General features: G+C 36.0%; 3 protein-coding genes and 1 long non-coding RNA gene across 16 annotated transcripts in view; 1 reads left to right on the top strand and 3 right to left on the bottom strand.

The window, feature by feature from the left end:
- Positions 1 to 5,993, bottom strand: part of Cap-H2 (Chromosome associated protein H2) — a 21,197-nt gene extending 15,204 nt beyond the window's left edge. For 5 of the 11 annotated variants that reach the window (XM_087355788.1, XM_022075230.2, XM_022075229.2 and 2 more), the window contains exons 1-3: positions 5,229 to 5,389; positions 3,987 to 4,109; positions 1,579 to 1,760 (exon numbers count right to left, since the gene is read on the bottom strand). In XM_087355788.1, coding sequence (XP_087211914.1) covers positions 1,579 to 1,760; positions 3,987 to 4,088 — 284 coding nt within the window. In that variant the 5' untranslated portion in view covers positions 4,089 to 4,109; positions 5,229 to 5,389. The other 6 variants (XM_087355802.1, XM_022075227.2, XM_087355805.1 and 3 more) reach the window with 6 other exon arrangements.
- Positions 7 to 1,572, bottom strand: LOC147875109 (uncharacterized). The gene has a single exon (XM_087355939.1). It carries the CDS (start codon positions 1,459 to 1,461, stop codon positions 313 to 315), a length of 1,149 nt encoding a protein of 382 aa, XP_087212065.1. The 5' UTR covers positions 1,462 to 1,572; the 3' UTR covers positions 7 to 312.
- LOC147875108 (uncharacterized) lies at positions 5,474 to 8,688 on the top strand. Its single transcript, XR_015537124.1, has 3 exons — positions 5,474 to 5,793; positions 5,948 to 6,138; positions 8,552 to 8,688. It is a non-coding gene; the product is annotated as an uncharacterized LOC147875108 (long non-coding RNA).
- On the bottom strand, positions 6,464 to 17,902 carry LOC110835228 (cytochrome P450 4C1). Of its 3 annotated transcripts, none has more exons than XM_087355902.1 (13): positions 17,395 to 17,902; positions 16,872 to 17,057; positions 15,828 to 15,934; positions 13,981 to 14,071; positions 13,021 to 13,206; positions 12,123 to 12,192; positions 11,095 to 11,215; positions 10,651 to 10,735; positions 10,050 to 10,141; positions 9,522 to 9,590; positions 8,519 to 8,687; positions 7,688 to 7,867; positions 6,464 to 7,070 (listed from the first exon to the last, which is right to left on the bottom strand). In XM_087355902.1, the coding sequence occupies exons 2-13, from the start codon at positions 17,041 to 17,043 to the stop codon at positions 6,880 to 6,882; spliced, it is 1,533 nt and encodes a 510-aa protein (XP_087212028.1). In that variant the 5' UTR covers positions 17,044 to 17,057; positions 17,395 to 17,902; the 3' UTR covers positions 6,464 to 6,879. The 3 variants fall into 3 exon arrangements, with proteins under 3 accessions (XP_087212028.1, XP_087212020.1, XP_087212035.1); XM_087355894.1 differs by having other exon boundaries at positions 17,388 to 17,863; XM_087355909.1 differs by lacking the exons at positions 15,828 to 15,934; positions 16,872 to 17,057; positions 17,395 to 17,902 and adding an exon at positions 14,502 to 15,196.

Genomic DNA, 17,902 nt, shown 5'->3' with positions numbered 1-17,902 from the left:
TAAAGAAATAATATTAATAAGAACACATTCATCTTGCATAAGTGATGGTGATGACATCTTAGAACTGGCTATCTTTACTGTGGACTTTCACTGATATTCTTAGTTCTCTTAATATAATATAATATAATATATTTGGTTTAGACTATATACAGAGATCTGTGGCCGCCTAACACCAGGTTTTCACGGCCACAGTCCTTACAAGCACTATTAGCACTACTGCTTACTACAACTATTCACTAATGCTACTCTACATGACTATTCCTTAATCCCTAATACTATTTACATAACTCTTCCGTATTGTTCTCGTGCCTTCTACCCCAGTGGCAGTTCTAAATTCCTAATTTTGACCTGTCTTTTACATCTTACTTTGTACAGAAATTTCCCTACATCCCTGACCTCCGTGTCATTCGTGGTGCTTAAAATTTTCTTGAAGGCCAACTCTTCGCCAACGGTGAACCACTTGTTCCTCAGGAGCTGTTCCCTCCACCTCCCGGTTTCCGTACACTTTAATAGTATGTGAATCTCGCTTTCTGTCGCCCCACCTAAAGGGCATATTTTCCCATCCATGCCCCCCCTCATCCCTCTCAGCTTCCAAATACCCGCTCTGAACCATGCCCATCCCTCTCTCTCCACCCTCGTACAGCAACCAATGTAGCCCTGTCTACCCCACCCTGATTTCATCTCCCCGTACAACGCCAGAGATCTCTTTTCTCTAATTTTAGCAAAAACGTTCTGTCGTTCTATGGCGTTGCACCTTTCCTTTAAAATTTCCCACGTCCTGCCCACACTTCTTCCTTGCGGATCCTGCCAAATATACCCCAACCCTAATTTATCTAATTCCTCTTTTACCCCCTTAGCCCATCCCCCAATTTTCAAGTTCAGTACCTGCCAGTCGTAGCATCTCCTTACTAAATCATCCCTGTCCATTTGCAAAATCCTTAGCCAAAATTTTGTGACCAACCCTAAAACCTTGCTCCTCCTGCTGTCTCTCCCCAGTTCCACTTCGGCTACCCCATTTGCTCCGACCCTTGGTATCCCTAGGACCTTCTTACAAAATCTCCCGTGGATTACATCAACTTCTTTCCATCCCTCCTCTAATCCCCATATTTCCGCCCCATACATCATTCTCGATTCACATACCATCTCGTATACATTTTCTAAAATATTTATCCTCATATGTGGCATTCTGGCTAAGCACTTATCTATCGCCACTAAGGCCTGCTTCCCTTTCGCCACTACTTTAGCCTTTTGTTTAGCCCACCCTCCTGTGCTTTCCAGGGTCACTCCCAGGTAGCATATTTCCTTCACTGTTTCTATTATTTTGCCATTCATAAACCACCTCTCATCCTTTCTCAATTTCCCTCCCCTCTTGCATACCAACACTTTCGTCTTCTCCAAGTTGCATTTCAAGTTCCATTCCTTGCAGTACTTCGCCACTTGGTTGATTCCATTATTCAACATCCCTCTACATACTTCATTATGTAGTGTATATGGATAAACAATCAAGCTTTACACCCACTTACATTTAATGTAGTGTTACTTACTATTAAATAACCAGTAACACTGTCTTCCACTTACTTGTTCATTCTTAAAACCTCCAATACTTGTGTCATGAACTGCCACAAATAGTCCACATTTAAAGCATATACCTTGGTGGTGTTCTCAACCATAAGGCCTGCTTGAACAAAATTAATGGCAGTCAGACCAAGACTTTCATCTCTTGACAGCTGCTCAATACACTCCATGTACTCATCCAGGTGCTGAAACAGACCAGTAGACACATAAAAGTATAACACAGAACAAATGACCTGTAAATGTGCACCATATTTTGACATCCCTATACCACTAACCTGTTTAAGTTATAAGTACTTGATGACATTTTTGGTTCTTGCAGCAACAAGAATGAAGATCAGTGTCTTCTGGGATGTAGCTTTGTGTAGTCTGGTAGATATTGTCCATTTTAGAGGTGCTTAGTGCTTCAATCAAGACCCTGATGATAAATGCAGTAAGCTGCTATAAAAGTCTGACAACATCCACCATACTACACAGTGCTACATTCCAGAAGACACTGATCTTATTAATACCTCACCCCTCAATGCAACCAACCTGGACTGAACACCATTTTCCTTTAATTTAATAAATTACATTATTAAATTAGCTAGCAGATATTACCTAATTAAAGCAACTAGTTAATTGGCCACCCCACTCCATGGCACAGTCTTCCATAAGAATTCAGCTAATCAACACCTCCCTGATTTTATGGGACCAAAATTTTGATATAGTGATAACAAATTTCCATTACTGGTCTCCGACCTGGGCTACCTTAACCTAGTTTGCACCTTCCCATGGTGCAACAACCCAGAAAAACACCATCCTAATTGTTGTAAAGTTTGGACTTTGATTATAATACCTATGAGAGGGAATAAAAAGGCAGCACGTTGTTCTAGCCTCGACACCTGCAGGTAGAAGAGAATCGGCTAAGTGAAGTGAAATAGTTCTAAATTAAAAGTTTTATAGATGAAACCCAGGGAATTGCAGAAGTGATGATATGATATACAACTGGATATTGGCTTAAAATGATTAGGTTGATAACCAACTAAATTGTAAAACTTTGGCTTTCAGGGATGAGCCACGAGTAATGTTCAAAGTTTTCCATTTCAGCAAACATTGCAGTCGTCATAATCAGGATGAACTGTCGTTCGGGGGTGTGTGAGTTTTGTTATGAAATGCTTATATAAATGTCGCAATGGGAGACAAGGTACAGTTTACAACCTACAGGACATCATTCACCATGAAGATGGCAATTATGTTTGGTGAAATTTTTAAACCCTTCAACACTATGTGGCTTGTACCTTAGATACATGAAAACCTAAGAACGAGTTCTAACTAAATTAAGTCCCTGGAAAAGAGTTCTTTAGAGATGCTAATAGCTGCTCATCTAGCAAGGAACTTCTCTTCTATCAACCCAAAAGATCATTACTGGGTTCAGAAGAGCCTATTACTACATCTTATAGATCAGTCAAAACCCATTTCTTTTAATATTGCCCTCCCATTCATGCCTAGTTATGCCAATTGCTCTCTTCCATTCAAGTTCATTAGTTCAGATTTTATAACATCCCCATACATGCTACATTCCCAACACAAATCATCTTCCTTGACATTATCACCCTAATAATATTTGGCATAAAGTAAAGATTGTGAAGTTTCTCATGCAATTTTCCCGAGCCTTACATTACTTCCTGTCACTTTGGTCAAAATATTAACCCAATGCTTTGTTTTAAAACACCCTCAATCCACACTACTCCCATGAGATGAGATATGTTTCATACCATGTAAAATAATAGGTAAAATTACAGCGTTGTGTATTATAATCTTTATATTCTTAGACAGGAGAGCGCAAGACAAGTAATTCTGAAATGAATCACAGCAAGCACTCTTTGGATTTAATCTTTTCTTAATTTAATCATAAAATATATTTTGATTTATTACATTTATTCCCAAACATTAAAATACAGTGCTTCTTCATGCCTTACAAATTCTTCACTTGGAAAAGGTTTCAGTATTAAGATCCACTAGCTGTTGTAACTAAGAGGTTAGCACTTCTGCGTTGTATTCCAACAGCCCTGAGTTCAAATCTCAGTCTGCAGACCTGCTATCTTGATTCAGGATTTTCATCATTTTCCTCATTTCACCAAATAAATGTCAGAACAGAACCTTAAATAACGCAACAGTCACTTCCTTCCATATCCTTTCCAATTCATCATTCATAATCATCCTACTATTTGATGCTATAATGAGCTACTGGCAGCACTGTTAAATAAACCACAAATAAACAAAATAGTACTAAGCACCAGCATGTATACATTAGCATGAAGCCCTTTATTGACTGTGCCTCATAAATATACACCAAGAACTGACAGAACATAAGAAACATTACAGTTGTATGGTACATAATTTAAATCTCATGTCATAAGCAAATACTTTACCTTTGCTAGATGATCATTCCAGGCTTTTGGCAACTTGTTCAATGGTTTTACAAGTTCTTCAATCTTCAACAAGATCCTACTGTTTACATGATCACTCCTCATTTTGAAAAACTTTCAAAGATGCTAAAACAACAAAAACAGACAACTTAAAGCAAGACACTTACTGTGTGAAGCATCTTATTTTATTAGGATGGGAACACAGTAGTAAGATACTATAAAAAGTGCATCATTTACATTACTTGCGGGTGTTAACTGATTTATTTAGTCAATATTTTTGTATAATATAAAACAAGAAGATAAGTTATCTTTCTAAGAGACAAAAACTCATCTCATTTTCCCATTAAGGTTTTATAAAAATAATCAAATAGTTCAAATTAATATGCTGACACTTATCAAAACCAATTAATATAACCTAAAATAAGATTGATGACTTAAAGTACTTGTTCAATGAAAGTTTTGGTATATCTTTACATTTTGTAATCAGTTTCTCTACACAGTTTTAAAGAAGTTACACTGTTTATCAACAGATACCTGTAACTGTACTTGCAAAAATAGAATAGACTCATACTCAAACACATTTTTATATTTTTCCATCACATCCAAATGCAGTGATAAATTACGATATGCTGAGGTTGGTTTAATTTGCTTAGATGTGTATTTGTTGCATCTAATAAGTATAACACCACAAATTTAAAGACAAATATGTTGACATACGGTATCATGCAGATGTGCGAAGTACACGATCACATAGTTACTGCCTCCAACATAACAGTTGCACTCTGCAAATGCTCAAATACCGACATTGAATTGAACTTTTTTTCCGGTTAATAGACAAATGAACAAATCCAACTTACTCCAGGAAAATGGTCAACATTTTGTAATCTTACATAAATTTGTTAACATATTTCATGTACCACCTACTTTTATTCTTATCTTGTATTAATTTCGATACAAGTTTAGGTAATTATGAGATTTATTTTCGTACCTCGGTATTCACTACACGAATGGCAACACTGCACTTATCACAATGGCTTTATCTTGACCTAATTTATCATACATATAATTACAAAACTTAAACTAACAATGATGTACTCATTTCATACACCAATCTTAGAAGAAACACGTAACCTAAGAGTATAAAATTATAATAACTAAATAAAAACGGTTGCTCAACTTCTTCACTGTATGACGATACCTCAGTATTAAATACACAGAAAATAACACGAAACAGAAACCACTTACCCTTTTCAATGTATGAATATGTTTTAACATACACAAATTACAAGCGTTAACAACTTTGTATATGTTCTTTTTTTAAACTTAATAGTAGGCCATGTTTACAATTCGCGAACATCGTTATTTACATCGCTTTCGTTCGGGTGTGTTCAGATCAAAGATAACAAAAACCTACGTAAACATCAATGTAATCATTGAAAGCGTATGATGTCAAATTGTGACGCCTTAACCGACTTCACTGTCACAGATTACTATCAAACTTATTGATATTTTATACATTGAAGAACTCCTGTTAATATTCCGCAAAGGTGAAAAGTAGCGTTACAAGCAGGGTGCTTGGGAAACCAGAACAGAGACGTTAACTGAGTTAATTATTCTTCCAACCATACCAGAAAGACTTTCATGTATGCATACAAACATTATTTGCACAGCTATGCATATTCTATATATACACTCATACACATACATGGAGGATGTTTCATAACCACTCTATCATACATGGAGGACAGGAGTGAATTTTGAGTAAAAAATTAAAAAGTTACAGTGGAACCACGGTTCCGGAGAATTTGATGTAAATACGGCTATATTTTAAGGAGTTTATATAGTGGCTTTATTCTAAATATTTATACACGCTTTAAGTATGACAGTACTGCCTACCTTGAATTAGTTACGCTTAAGCTGGGTCTGTGGTAGCTGAAATATATTATAAAATTTGTACATTTTAGAGTATCAACATATCGTGCAAACACAAAACACAACATTTTGATCTAGTAGTACTACATTGAGGATTTGACATCAACATTAAGCCAAACGTGTCCTCCATAAATGTGACAAAGCTTCAATGTCATCCATCTTGTACTTAGTATGACGCAACTAACTAACCCAACAACAGATTACTTAATAATTCTTATATAAGGTAAGTACTTGTGATATTGTTAAACGTTTTTACCAGTACAAAATTACCTAGTCCACGACGCACTTCTTCTACAAGCGATTCACAGCGGCAGTAAAGTGATAAAACAATGCGGAATAAACAGATGACGTAACAATTAGAGTAAACAGCACGCAAGCTGACCATTGTTGTCGGTCCATATTTACACATTTTTCTGTCGCTTCTTCGCGGAATGACACTGACCCTTCCATATAGACGTATTTACGTCAACAAATAAAATTGGTTCTGTTTTAAACTATTGCAGAGCCATAAAGGTTTCAAGGTGTTTAAGGAAAAACAAATTCTAGTATTAATTTTATATTTTATGACATCTTATTTTTATTCAAAATGTCTGCCAGGGTCTACAGTGTACAACTTTACTTATTCCAAACAGAATTTAACTGACTCTTCTATCACTGTGGTTGCTGCTGTTTAGATACAAGAAGACCCAGGAATTATGCAATGGGCAATAATTCATTTTCAGATTTCCCAGACACTTTACATATTTTGTTTTTGTTCATAGAAGTTACATAATGTAAGGCACAAGAGTTGAATGCAGCACAGACACTTCATACAATGACCACAATGATACACATAAAGACCCATATACAAATATACATAGGCCATTTTTATGTAAGTACATTAACCATGGCTTACAAAGTGAAGTAAAATATGTTTAGTTTATTTTCCTTTGCAGCTTCACATACATTTCCAAAAATTTAAGTTTTAGTTTTCAGTGAACTTATTTTCCTTGTTGTTATCCCTCAATGTAAGCTCAATATTAACACCTCCATGTGGTGTTATGGTCAATCCCATCAACGGATTTAAGTCTTTTGTCTCCTTAAGACTTCTGATTTTGAAATTACGTACAATAGAAGACAGCACTGCCTTCAATTCCATAATGGCATATCTCTGACCTTTAAAGAAAAATGTACACAGTTCAACAAATTTAGACCAAAATAATTCCCAATCAAATGCCATTGGGGTGATCAACTGACAGGATATGCAGCCTGAAACATGGTGTAACATGGACAGACACAATCAATTCTGTACTCAATGAACACATGTTAGCAAACGAGCATATAAAGAGTAATGACTCTCACTTTCCATCAATACAACACTTATTACACTTGCTTATTTTGAGAAAAATAAATAGGTCCTTAGAAGAAGTTCTGTGAAGAAAGTATGATGCCTAATTTTCCTTCAAGTACTTCGGTCTGCATGGCAAGGCTAGTACGGACTTTAAAAAATACACACTCTAATGATTCAATTTGATTAAATCTCCCAATATTCAATATGTATCCACATTTATTAACTGCTAATACATAAAAATGTTAAATACAGACCTTGCACGTAAGCTTCCAACATTTCATATGCGTAGCTCTAGAGTTAAGTATTCTAATTTAACTAGGTCTAAAACTTACTTATCCAAACCTCAGCAGGCCCCACAAAAATAATAAGATTATTTGTACAATTTTACATTTTAAGCTCGATAGATAATATCCTAAAACTGGCAGATATCTATGTAACGTACCCAAGCAGTTTCTTGGTCCAGCGCTGAAAGGAAGGTATGCGTAAGGATGTCGGTCACGTACTCTCTCTGGCAGGAAGTTATCGGGATTGAATTCCTCTGGATGTGGATAGTATTTAGGGTTGCGGTGGATAAAATATATCTCGATCCAAATGCTAGCCCCTGCTGGTATTGTGTATTCTCCTGTAAAATATTGATAGAGTATAAAACATATGTCTTATTTCACCTGCTGATGTTACAGGGCAACTTATTTTGTTTTATTTTACAGGTGGTATTTGCATCAAAGCAAAACATAATATAAACTATGTTGTTAAATAAGTTAGCCTATAAAGAATTTAAAAAAAAGTTTATTAATGTATTCTGTAACCACAATAACATATCAGTTGCATGAGTGACAGGTCACTAACAGTGGGCACAAATTTCATTGTAACTCTTTTGAAGTTTACACTTACACCTAAACGAGACTTTAAGTACACATAATTTCCACATGTTCTTTGGCCTTTGCTTTCTGAATGCTCCTAGATGAAACTAAATACTCTAGGTTAAGTTTTGCTAGGTTTTGTCCTTATGTTGTCTTCGAATCTTATTTAATGCTTAGCCAGCCACAGAGAAAAATGGGTCTAATCATTGTCATTATTTTTTTCTTTTATCAGTTTAAAAAAAAGAAACAAGTCTCGTAAGAACCTATTCTGACAACATGGGAGTCTAATTCAATGTCAGACGTGCCTGTTTTAAGCACTAAAATAATTATTATTTACTTCTTCTCCAGAGATTTATTAAAGACTTAAGAATAATGCATCATGTGAGGTAAAGAACTAGGCATCTTATACTCGCCTATCTGTATGTCTTTTTTGGTTTTCCTTCCAGCAGATAATACACTCGGGTACAGTCTGAGGGTTTCCTTAATGACCCTCTCCAAGTACTTCATTTCTTGAAGGTCTTGTTTTGTGGGAGATCGATTAGATCCTTCAAATATCTGCACCATCTCTTCATAGACTTTCTCCTAAAATACCCACATGTGAAATAATTTGCTTTATACAAGTCAGTGTGCGCAAAGAAATAATAGGGAAAGTAATTATACAGCAGGAAGCATCCATTTTCTTCACAGAGGCCTACATTACTCTTATTGAATGTCTCGTGTTATGCTATAATATGTTATGAAATCAGTTTTGTATCAGAAATAAAAATTCAGAACTTGTGAATAAGAATTAATCAAAGTCATGAAAGAAGAAAAGAGAAATACAATCATAATAAATAAGCGACTTAACTGTTTCATTAAAGTCTGTTTTAACAATGTAGAGAAAAGTGTATACATGGCTAACATTAAGATGATATGCAGAACTATTCTGCATTTCATTAATCTGCAGTCTGAAAATAATTCTTGCATTTTATAACTTCACTTTTTCTCTTTACTTCCTATTCCTTTTCTACCTTTCTGCTCCCCTTCCTCTCCCTCTCTGCCTTATGAATATATATTTGCTTTGGACAATGACCATATCTCAGTAAGGAGGCAACATAGTTGTGAAGTTTCTTAAGTCTGCGTTGGCACTATCCAAACTCATGTTGCCACAAATCTTTAGAAATTTCTTCCTGGATATTTGTACGTGCAGATTACATTCTACAAGCATGTTCAATGAGCTTTATTAAAACTAAGCAAATTTTGTCGTTTTACTTAAACATCAAAGTTACTGCATAAACTATTCATGTATATACTATAATTAACTCTATTTTGGTTTATACCACTGTACCCAATTAAAGCTCAAACAGGTTAGTGGAGCCATGAGTGTGGGAGTAATGAAGACTGTGCACTGCATGTCTCTAAATTAATTGTCAGTACCTGCACGTCAGTGTGTTCACCCAGTAGCTGGATGGCCCATGAAAGTGCTGCATATGTTGTATCATGACCCTGTAAAAGAAACACGTTCTTTCATGAGAATATTTATGTGAAGTCAATAAAATATTAATTGACTCTGAAGTTGTCATGTTGGTGTAAAATTGGATTGTGACATTCTTGGTTATGACACTGTGTCAGAAGAACATACAAGGCTATTAGGCATCATGAACCAAAACATCAGAATTCACAAAGATATTAAATCATGTCGTGTTACTTGATACTAGTCAGTTTATCAAACATTTATAACTAACAATTAAATAGATCCATTCCGCTTTGAGCACCCGACAGTAGCTCAGCTGGTCAAGAAATTATCTGACTGAAGGATTATTAACTTATTCACAACAGCCCACCATTTGTCCCTAGGTGTCGTCAAATTCTATGCTTCAAACATTGGCAGATGGAAGGGCATTTTATATGAGATAATATTATACAGTACGCAGACAGATATGTGTGCATAATCTTGTACATTACCGCAAACACTAAGCCATCCACAGTATTTTGTAAATCATCTTTTCTTAATTTATTCATCATTAATCCCAATGAGTCCATGTTCTTCCTATGCACTGAAACAAAAACTTACAAGATTAAATATAAGCCTGTTGTGTTGTACTGTATTTCAGCAATTTGAATTCCTCAGAAATAACTTGTGTTATTTTAAAACAACGCACGTGAAAATATATTGGGAGAAATGTAAATTCTTCCATTATTGCCTAACTTCTGAAAGGATTATCACAAGACAGTATCAGGAACTAAACAGATGTAATTCCCACATAGTTATGTTTGTTTATAAGAGTCAAGACTTTTAAATTAATTCGTAAATTACAATCTTCAAACAACTCTGTATGGCATGTCTCATGTGCCATTGGTTTGACAGAATGAGACTTAATGAATTTTTATAAACTGGGGTGTGTGGGCAAATTTAATTTGTTACCAGTCAGTGGCAACTTGAGCAGTCCCTAGTATAAAATATTGCATTACTACCACAAAGGATCATAGGATTTCATTGTTTTATACAGATAAATAACAGTTTTCATAATAGGTCTACATAAATCAAGAGGAAGAATCAACTTACCTTCAGAGTCATACAACTCAGACAAGGGTAAATCAGTATTATTTTCCAATGTTTCAGCATCTTCACTCAGCCTATCTCGAATAATCTGGAAAAAGCATCATGACTTGATTATGTGAATTAATTCTTCATAAATTACAGTCACAGCTCATACTTCAGATGTTCCAGGAATAAATGAACGTAGATTGTCTTCCACCTGCATCGTCTAGAAGTTAATGTACCATAACATTGTTAAACATCTGTAAGGCTACTTGGTCCAGAAGATAACAATTCAGATATTTCCCACCATTAAAACCTCAATCTCATTTTACGTTGGGTGGTCTGACTTAAGTTACTGATCACAGACATTTTAAACAGTTGTCACTTTTGGGTTAAATGAAAACATGTGCCTTGTATATCGTGCAAGTTTTGTAATCTAATGGATACTCTTAAAATGAAATTACTTACATTTTCACTGAACTGGTGAACAATATCAATGCATTCTTTATAACGTTTCTGGGAACGATGAAAGAGGAAATCCCACAAAAACCATGGAACAGAATACTTTTTTGGTATAATGGTGACAATACTGAAATAATGAAAAATGTGAACATTATACACAGACTCCAGAAATATGAATGACGACACATCAGTTTAGGTTAACAGAGATCAGAGACAAACATAACATATTTTTAATGTGATAAAGTGGTCAAGTGAACTTTGTTCAGGAGCTTGTAGATTTAAATTGCATTCCTGGCACCATGATAATACAAGTTCACAACAAAGACAGAAACACAGACAAAGGGAGGGACATTCACATATATAAGGGAACTGTAAAATATGATTAATGTCAGTGTTCATAGTATGAGTGGTATTTGTATCTCATATTTTTCCTACTCAGTATATTGAGCAACGTAACAAGCAGCAAAACAGTGCAAATTCAACTGTCAATAGCCTACAGAGTAAAATAAGGCTCATCATTGACCTTCCAGAACAAAGGAGTGTTTATCTTTTGACTACATGATTATGAGTTGATGACATTTTGTACTCTGTATGCTGCCTTACAGATTTCAGCTGGTCACATGGTCACAGGGAAACAATCCACATAAAGTGGTTATATTAGGGTCCATGTTATGTTCAACATCAAGTAATCTTAATTTGCTGCTGCCTCCATCATTGCCCTGATGATGGTGGCAGGAATGACCTCTGAAACATTAGTAAACTTCTACCAGACTACATGGCGCAATAACCCAGAAGACAGCGATCTTACAATTTTAACTAATTATGTGCCATGTGCTCATTAAATTTCTTTCTTCATCCTGATGCAAAAACGCCGTGCAAACCTCAAATCCTACGACACATTGGTCTCTTTCTCTTATTATTATTATTTTTTTTGCAAATTTATAATTCTTACTTTCCAATAATTTGTTGAACGAATAGAACTAATATTTGAAACTTGTACCTTAAGCCATGTTTTTTAAGCTGATTGTACTTACTCATGCAAAGCATTTACATACAACATGTTATTACTGATCTGCGCATTCACCTTTATCCCAGCAGCTGTTTCTGTAAGAACGAACCGTGATTAAATTGGGTATAACCATAATGAAGAAGGGTATTCCTCACCTTTTAAGGATTTTAAGATTTATCATCATGTTTAATTTTAATATTATCTTTTCATCTATGCCTAGATCACCAAAGTAGTCTTTTATATATTTTGTGTGGATTTCTCAACTTTCACATATGTTACATACCTCATCTACGTCATATTTCTTGATTTGTAAATTTTAATGTCAGTGGAAGGGATCTGTTAAAATTCAAAGGTAAAGGGGAAAGATATCTTCTGCATCTTCATCCCTCACTCTATCCCTTCCTCTCCTTTATGCCTTTCTACATTTCTCTCATTTAGGTGTATACCTACTTCTAATAGCTGCCTAATTGTTGCAGCACTTGTAACAGATTATTGTGCCCTCTAGTGTCATTACAGAAAACTTGATCAGTCATGCATTACACACATAACCATAAACATTATTCTATTTTCTATATTTAAATTTGGTAAGACAAAAGAATGTGAACTGTTTGGGGGGGGGGGGGGGGGATATCCCCAGACCTCCCAAACTGTACCATTATTTATGATGAATAAATAATTCTTCTAAATAATCACATATTCATTTTTACTGCTAAGACAAGAAATATGCCTGAATCTTTCCTTCAAGAAAGTGAGTTGGGACTTTCCGTGATGAGTTACAAAACATTTTCCATGCCAATACTTGAAATTTCATGGCACAGCTTATCAAATTCTACCAAAGTAACTCGGTGATTCATGACTTGACTGCCATGTCAAAAAAATGGCTTAAAATTATTTGTGCCTTGGATACAAAGTAATAAACTCACCACATACAACATCCAATGTGAAACGTGCTAAATAAGGACAAACATCAAATTCGCCTCCATCAATTTTGGCCATGAATTTCTGTGTAAGGATTTCTGTATTTTTTGTGAAGACTTGTAAATAATTGTCTAGAATGGTGGAACTGAATATTGATGAAAACAATTTACGAGTTGCACGCCACTTCTGTCCTGGAAAGTAAAGAAATGCAATGTTATTTGTATTTTGCAATACTTATATTATTAAATTATGATAAAATCTTATTATAATCTGTTTTTAAGGCTTTAAACTTCTTACGTAGTACAGGAGTATTTGCGATTCCTTTGATCAGTTGGTGAGTTTTAAAGATCAAACTATTTAGAAATTGTAGTACAGTTCAATTTTCCATAAGATTTTATTATGTTTAGCTAGCATTATTACTGTTTGCATAATTTATTGCAGAAGAAAATTTACTGTCCTAAAATCAATATATTAAATCCTTTAGATTCCAGTGTTTGCTGTATGTACCACATACTTTAACAATAATACATTTTCACTTTGCCCACAGAGGGTATTTATAGGTTTGTTGTATGATTTTCAAAATAAACAGCAGTCATTAACAAACCGATCTTCAACCTTGTATATAGATTATTATATGTCCAATGCAAATACTAAATTCGTTTCCATTTCGTAAAATTTAAAACTTCAAAAGCTTTTAACTATCTAATACTATATACACATATTAATGGATATATTAGCAGAACTTCTCACTTCAACTCGAGAACCACTGAATGCATTTGGATGAAATTTGATATGGAGGTTGTGCTATTCTGCACGACCAAAAAATCATGTTTTTGATATCCTACTAACGGTTATAAGAAAATTGTGGACGAGGAAATTTGTGATGTAGACACTAAGGTGCTACTCCACTGAAGTAATGAGAGACACCCCCAGTACACATGCCCAGTACCAAATTCACACATTACCTTGTTTCAAGAACAGACAGTCTCCAAGCCATGGTGACAATTCTGAATACATCTCATTCTTGTCGATATGTTCATTGCTGCTCAGGATAACCTGCCAGAGTACCAAGAAATTAGGTTATGTAAATGAAAATACATATATAACCATGTAAGCCAGGCGTTGGACACCATTTCTTTATAGCAGGTGAGCACTGCAAAGATTGGAAGCCACTTTATTACAACAGGGCTGACAGGAATGTACACGCCATCAGGTGATACCTCCAGAAATCTGAATCTGGTCTTCAATTACTGCTGGCTGCAGCCACATGGATCATTATGTCCTCTGGTATTATTTGGTCACTTTGTACTGGTAGAAAACATGGATTAATGAGATGTGAATGTCTGGTTTTGGCTGTTTTACACGAGATCTGTTGGTTTCAAGGCCAATGCAGGTTTCAAACATAGAGTAAGGCAGGGTGAAAAAACAGGACCAAACTGTTGGGTTAGTGGTGAGCTCTGGGCTAAATGTCAATTGTAAAACTTACGTTAAAAATTACTTGTTCTGATAGCTTTGAATTACGAGGGTGAGTCAAATGAAAACCGTAAAACTGAGATAAAAATTCGAAATATCGCGCCATTGTCCTATAAGTTGGCAGGCATGTTACCAATGCTATAAAGAGTATCCTATAGGTGGTAGTATAATGCAGACAAACAGAACGCCATCACAGTGCCAGTTTGACGATAGCTGCTCCACTAGTTACATGCAGGAAAGAAGAACAACGTTCTGTAATTCGTTTTTTGATCAGTGAAGAATCTTGAAGAATCATTTTCGACCTGCAGTCAGATCAAAGCGACGTGGACTTTTGACTAGAGATGTCCTTTTGCAACATGACAATGCTCGGCCACATACTGCCCGTGCAACAGTTGCAACAATCCAAGACTTGCACTTTGAGTGTCTTCCACATCCGCCATACTCACCAGACCTTGGCCCAAGTGATTACCACATGTTTGGGCCACTCAAAGAGGCGATGGGAGGAAAGAAGTTCTGATGAAGAGGTACAGCAGGCGGTGCATGAGTGGTTGCGCAGACAACCACAAGAATTTTTTCCAAGAGGAAGCCATACACTTCGTAAACGCTGGAGGGGCCTGTATTGAACGAAATGGAGACTATGTAGAAAAATGATATAGTTGTGTACCGCTTTCACTCAATAAATTAAATTTTAAAAAAAAATTACGGTTTTCATTTGACTCACCCTCGTATATAGTATAAGTGCACTTTATATACCGACGTCGAGTGTTGCAACACCTATCGTAACGACGCCAACTCAAAATTCAATGTACAGCAAAAATGAGCTTCGGGAAGGCATATGATACGACGTTCGTACGCCGACAAGCGTGGCAGTGCGTAGTCAATTTCCTCGCAGTAATAATGTGTGCACTCTGCAAGTAGGCATGTAAACTTCCAATGTAGATGATGACACCAGATTACTGATGCATTCATTAAGAACTACGCAACATACTCAACACGGTATCCACAAAAAATGTGCTGCTGGGAGTATGTCCATCTTTATGCTAGTTCATTCAATTTCACATCTATTACTCTATTTTTGCAAAGTGTATTTTAAGTATATTTTAATACTGTCCTCCCATCTACATGCAACGCCCCCCCTCCATACGTTCTTTGACATACATTTTTTATTCATTTCTTCCGGGCTGCGATATCGTCTAGTCATGTCGGTGGTGATCAGCGTTTTGTAGAAACGTACAGTCTCTATCTTCAGGGTTCGAGTAAAGACGGTAGGAAAACGTTCCTACGAATTGTTAGGCGACGATCTACAAGACACGTAGACCTGAGTTATTGTAACTGTTACCTCAGCTGTCTCAGCAGTGCTGAGACTGACGTCCCCTCTGGTCCCGTTCCAGGTACAAAATATGGGCCCGTAGTCCTTGTTGTGTTTCGCTAAAACGTCCATATAACCTGCGACAATAAAACGGATGTTCATAAATCAGTAGTTTATACGTAAGATTTTATATTTTAACAGCGATGTTAATTTAGATTATCTTCAGGGATGTTGCACCGAGTAGCTTCTTAGTTGCGCGCCCTTGTTTCAGAGAATCATACTGTTTCTACGTTTCTACCACCAGCCCTAAAGAAGGTGCTCCAAAAGTTGGACATCAGCTTCATCTGGCGAGGTTTGTGTCCCATTCGTTTACCCATTTAAACCACTTCAGCTGTTTAAAATACGTATATTATCGCCCACCATCTGATTTAAAATTTAACAAATATGTGTTTTGTTCACACACTGAATTTTTTGATTTCAACACATGATCAATTCGAAATATCTACAAAGAATAGTTCAATCTCAGGTCACTTTCTTTTAATCATTTGGCCTATACATTTCATTCAAATCTTAAATAAAATTCTTAACTTAAAATTATACACAGAAAGTGGACCCACGGCCAGTATTGAAAAGTAATGTATTTTACGTGGTTTGGAAAAGGGAACATACATGTGTCATCTCTGTGAAATAGTTTAAATAAATTAGATTTACAAAATTTTCGGATACTTCCACTTCATCACCTCAGACTGCCCCTGTAGTATTTCTGTTAGATTTGGAATTATATGTGAGAGAATTGAAGATATCAGATCAAACATTGAAAGTCCAACGGTAACTATAGGCCTCAGTATCACCTGTTTTAATATTCAGTAACTATGTATTTTGCGATAAATTATTCGCAGAATAGAAAGCTACCGTTTCCTTAAGGAAACAACTAATACACTACACTAACATAAATTACATTTTTGCTTTCTTTGTTCGCATTTTGCTAGAATTATTGAACATCGGCTCCAAAAGAATAACGTGAGGGCACCATATGTTCACACAAGAAAGGTATGTTGGTAATAATGTACTTACGGTGTAAGGGTAAATTAATAAGTTCCCAGGCATTTCCAAGAATTGGGTAGGTGCGTGGTCCAGGAATTTTGCTCAGCATCTTCTTTATTCGTGATTTCTCAGGATCACGCCGCATCACAAGAAACAGAATAAGCACCAACAGGATGCTTAGCATTGCTGTCATGATGTCCATAATGAATATCCTTACTGTAAACGCGGAACGACATTTATTCTCCGGGATGTTTATGACAAACTATTTTTGTTGCAGTGGATATGTGTGTGATAGGCAGAATACATCTTTCGTTACACCATGACAACTGGCTAACGCGTGACTGTAGGGAAGCCTAACTTTATTGTCTGTCCGTCTCCAATGACGCGGCAGGTAGGGGTCCTACATTCACTTCACGCTTAAACAGAAGAATTCCAACCTGCACTTTCAATGCTTTCGAAAAATTTCTGACGCTTCTGCACGAATCAAATATTTCATGTTACTAAACAACAAGTACGACTAACGTAACAATTAGCAATGTTTCTTACCTCTTACCCTGACAGTGTTTCTTATACCCAGACTTCCTTCCTTGTTGTCGGTCGCATACAAAATCACATATGTATTTAACTTGACAATCCTTGGTTGTGAACAAACTTCGTGAACCACGATAAAAATATATTACAAATCAATTCAAAGTTTAAATTCGTAATAAAATCCAAGCTGAATACACAATGAAATGAAACGTTGTACGTTTCTACTGTGCGTGACCGTTCACCTCGCCGCTCGTGCGCTTAAAGGGTTATGTTTGAGACAAAAGGTAAACAATACCCCCACCCTTCCACCTGTTGTCCACGTAGTGCTGACTGTTCCTTCTGTTCTAAATAAACATAATCTGCCCTTATCACTAATTTCCGCCTTTCGAAAAGAAAGCCGTAATCAATAACATTTCAAAATACAGGACAGAGATAGCTGTCTTATGGGTTATAGCTCCGTGAAGTCTGGTATTAGTTTACCGACGTTTCAGAGGAACTTCCTGCCGCCAACCAAAGGGCGATGAGTAAGT

Source organism: Zootermopsis nevadensis, unplaced genomic scaffold, assembly GCF_977971745.1.
Source record: "Zootermopsis nevadensis isolate Lab colony 2312 unplaced genomic scaffold, Znev_1.0 Znev_ptg000002l, whole genome shotgun sequence".
Lineage (NCBI taxonomy): Eukaryota > Metazoa > Arthropoda > Insecta > Blattodea > Termopsidae > Zootermopsis > Zootermopsis nevadensis.
The sequence above is the reverse complement of the archived record's forward strand: the minus strand, read 5'-3'. Positions and strand labels throughout refer to the sequence as shown.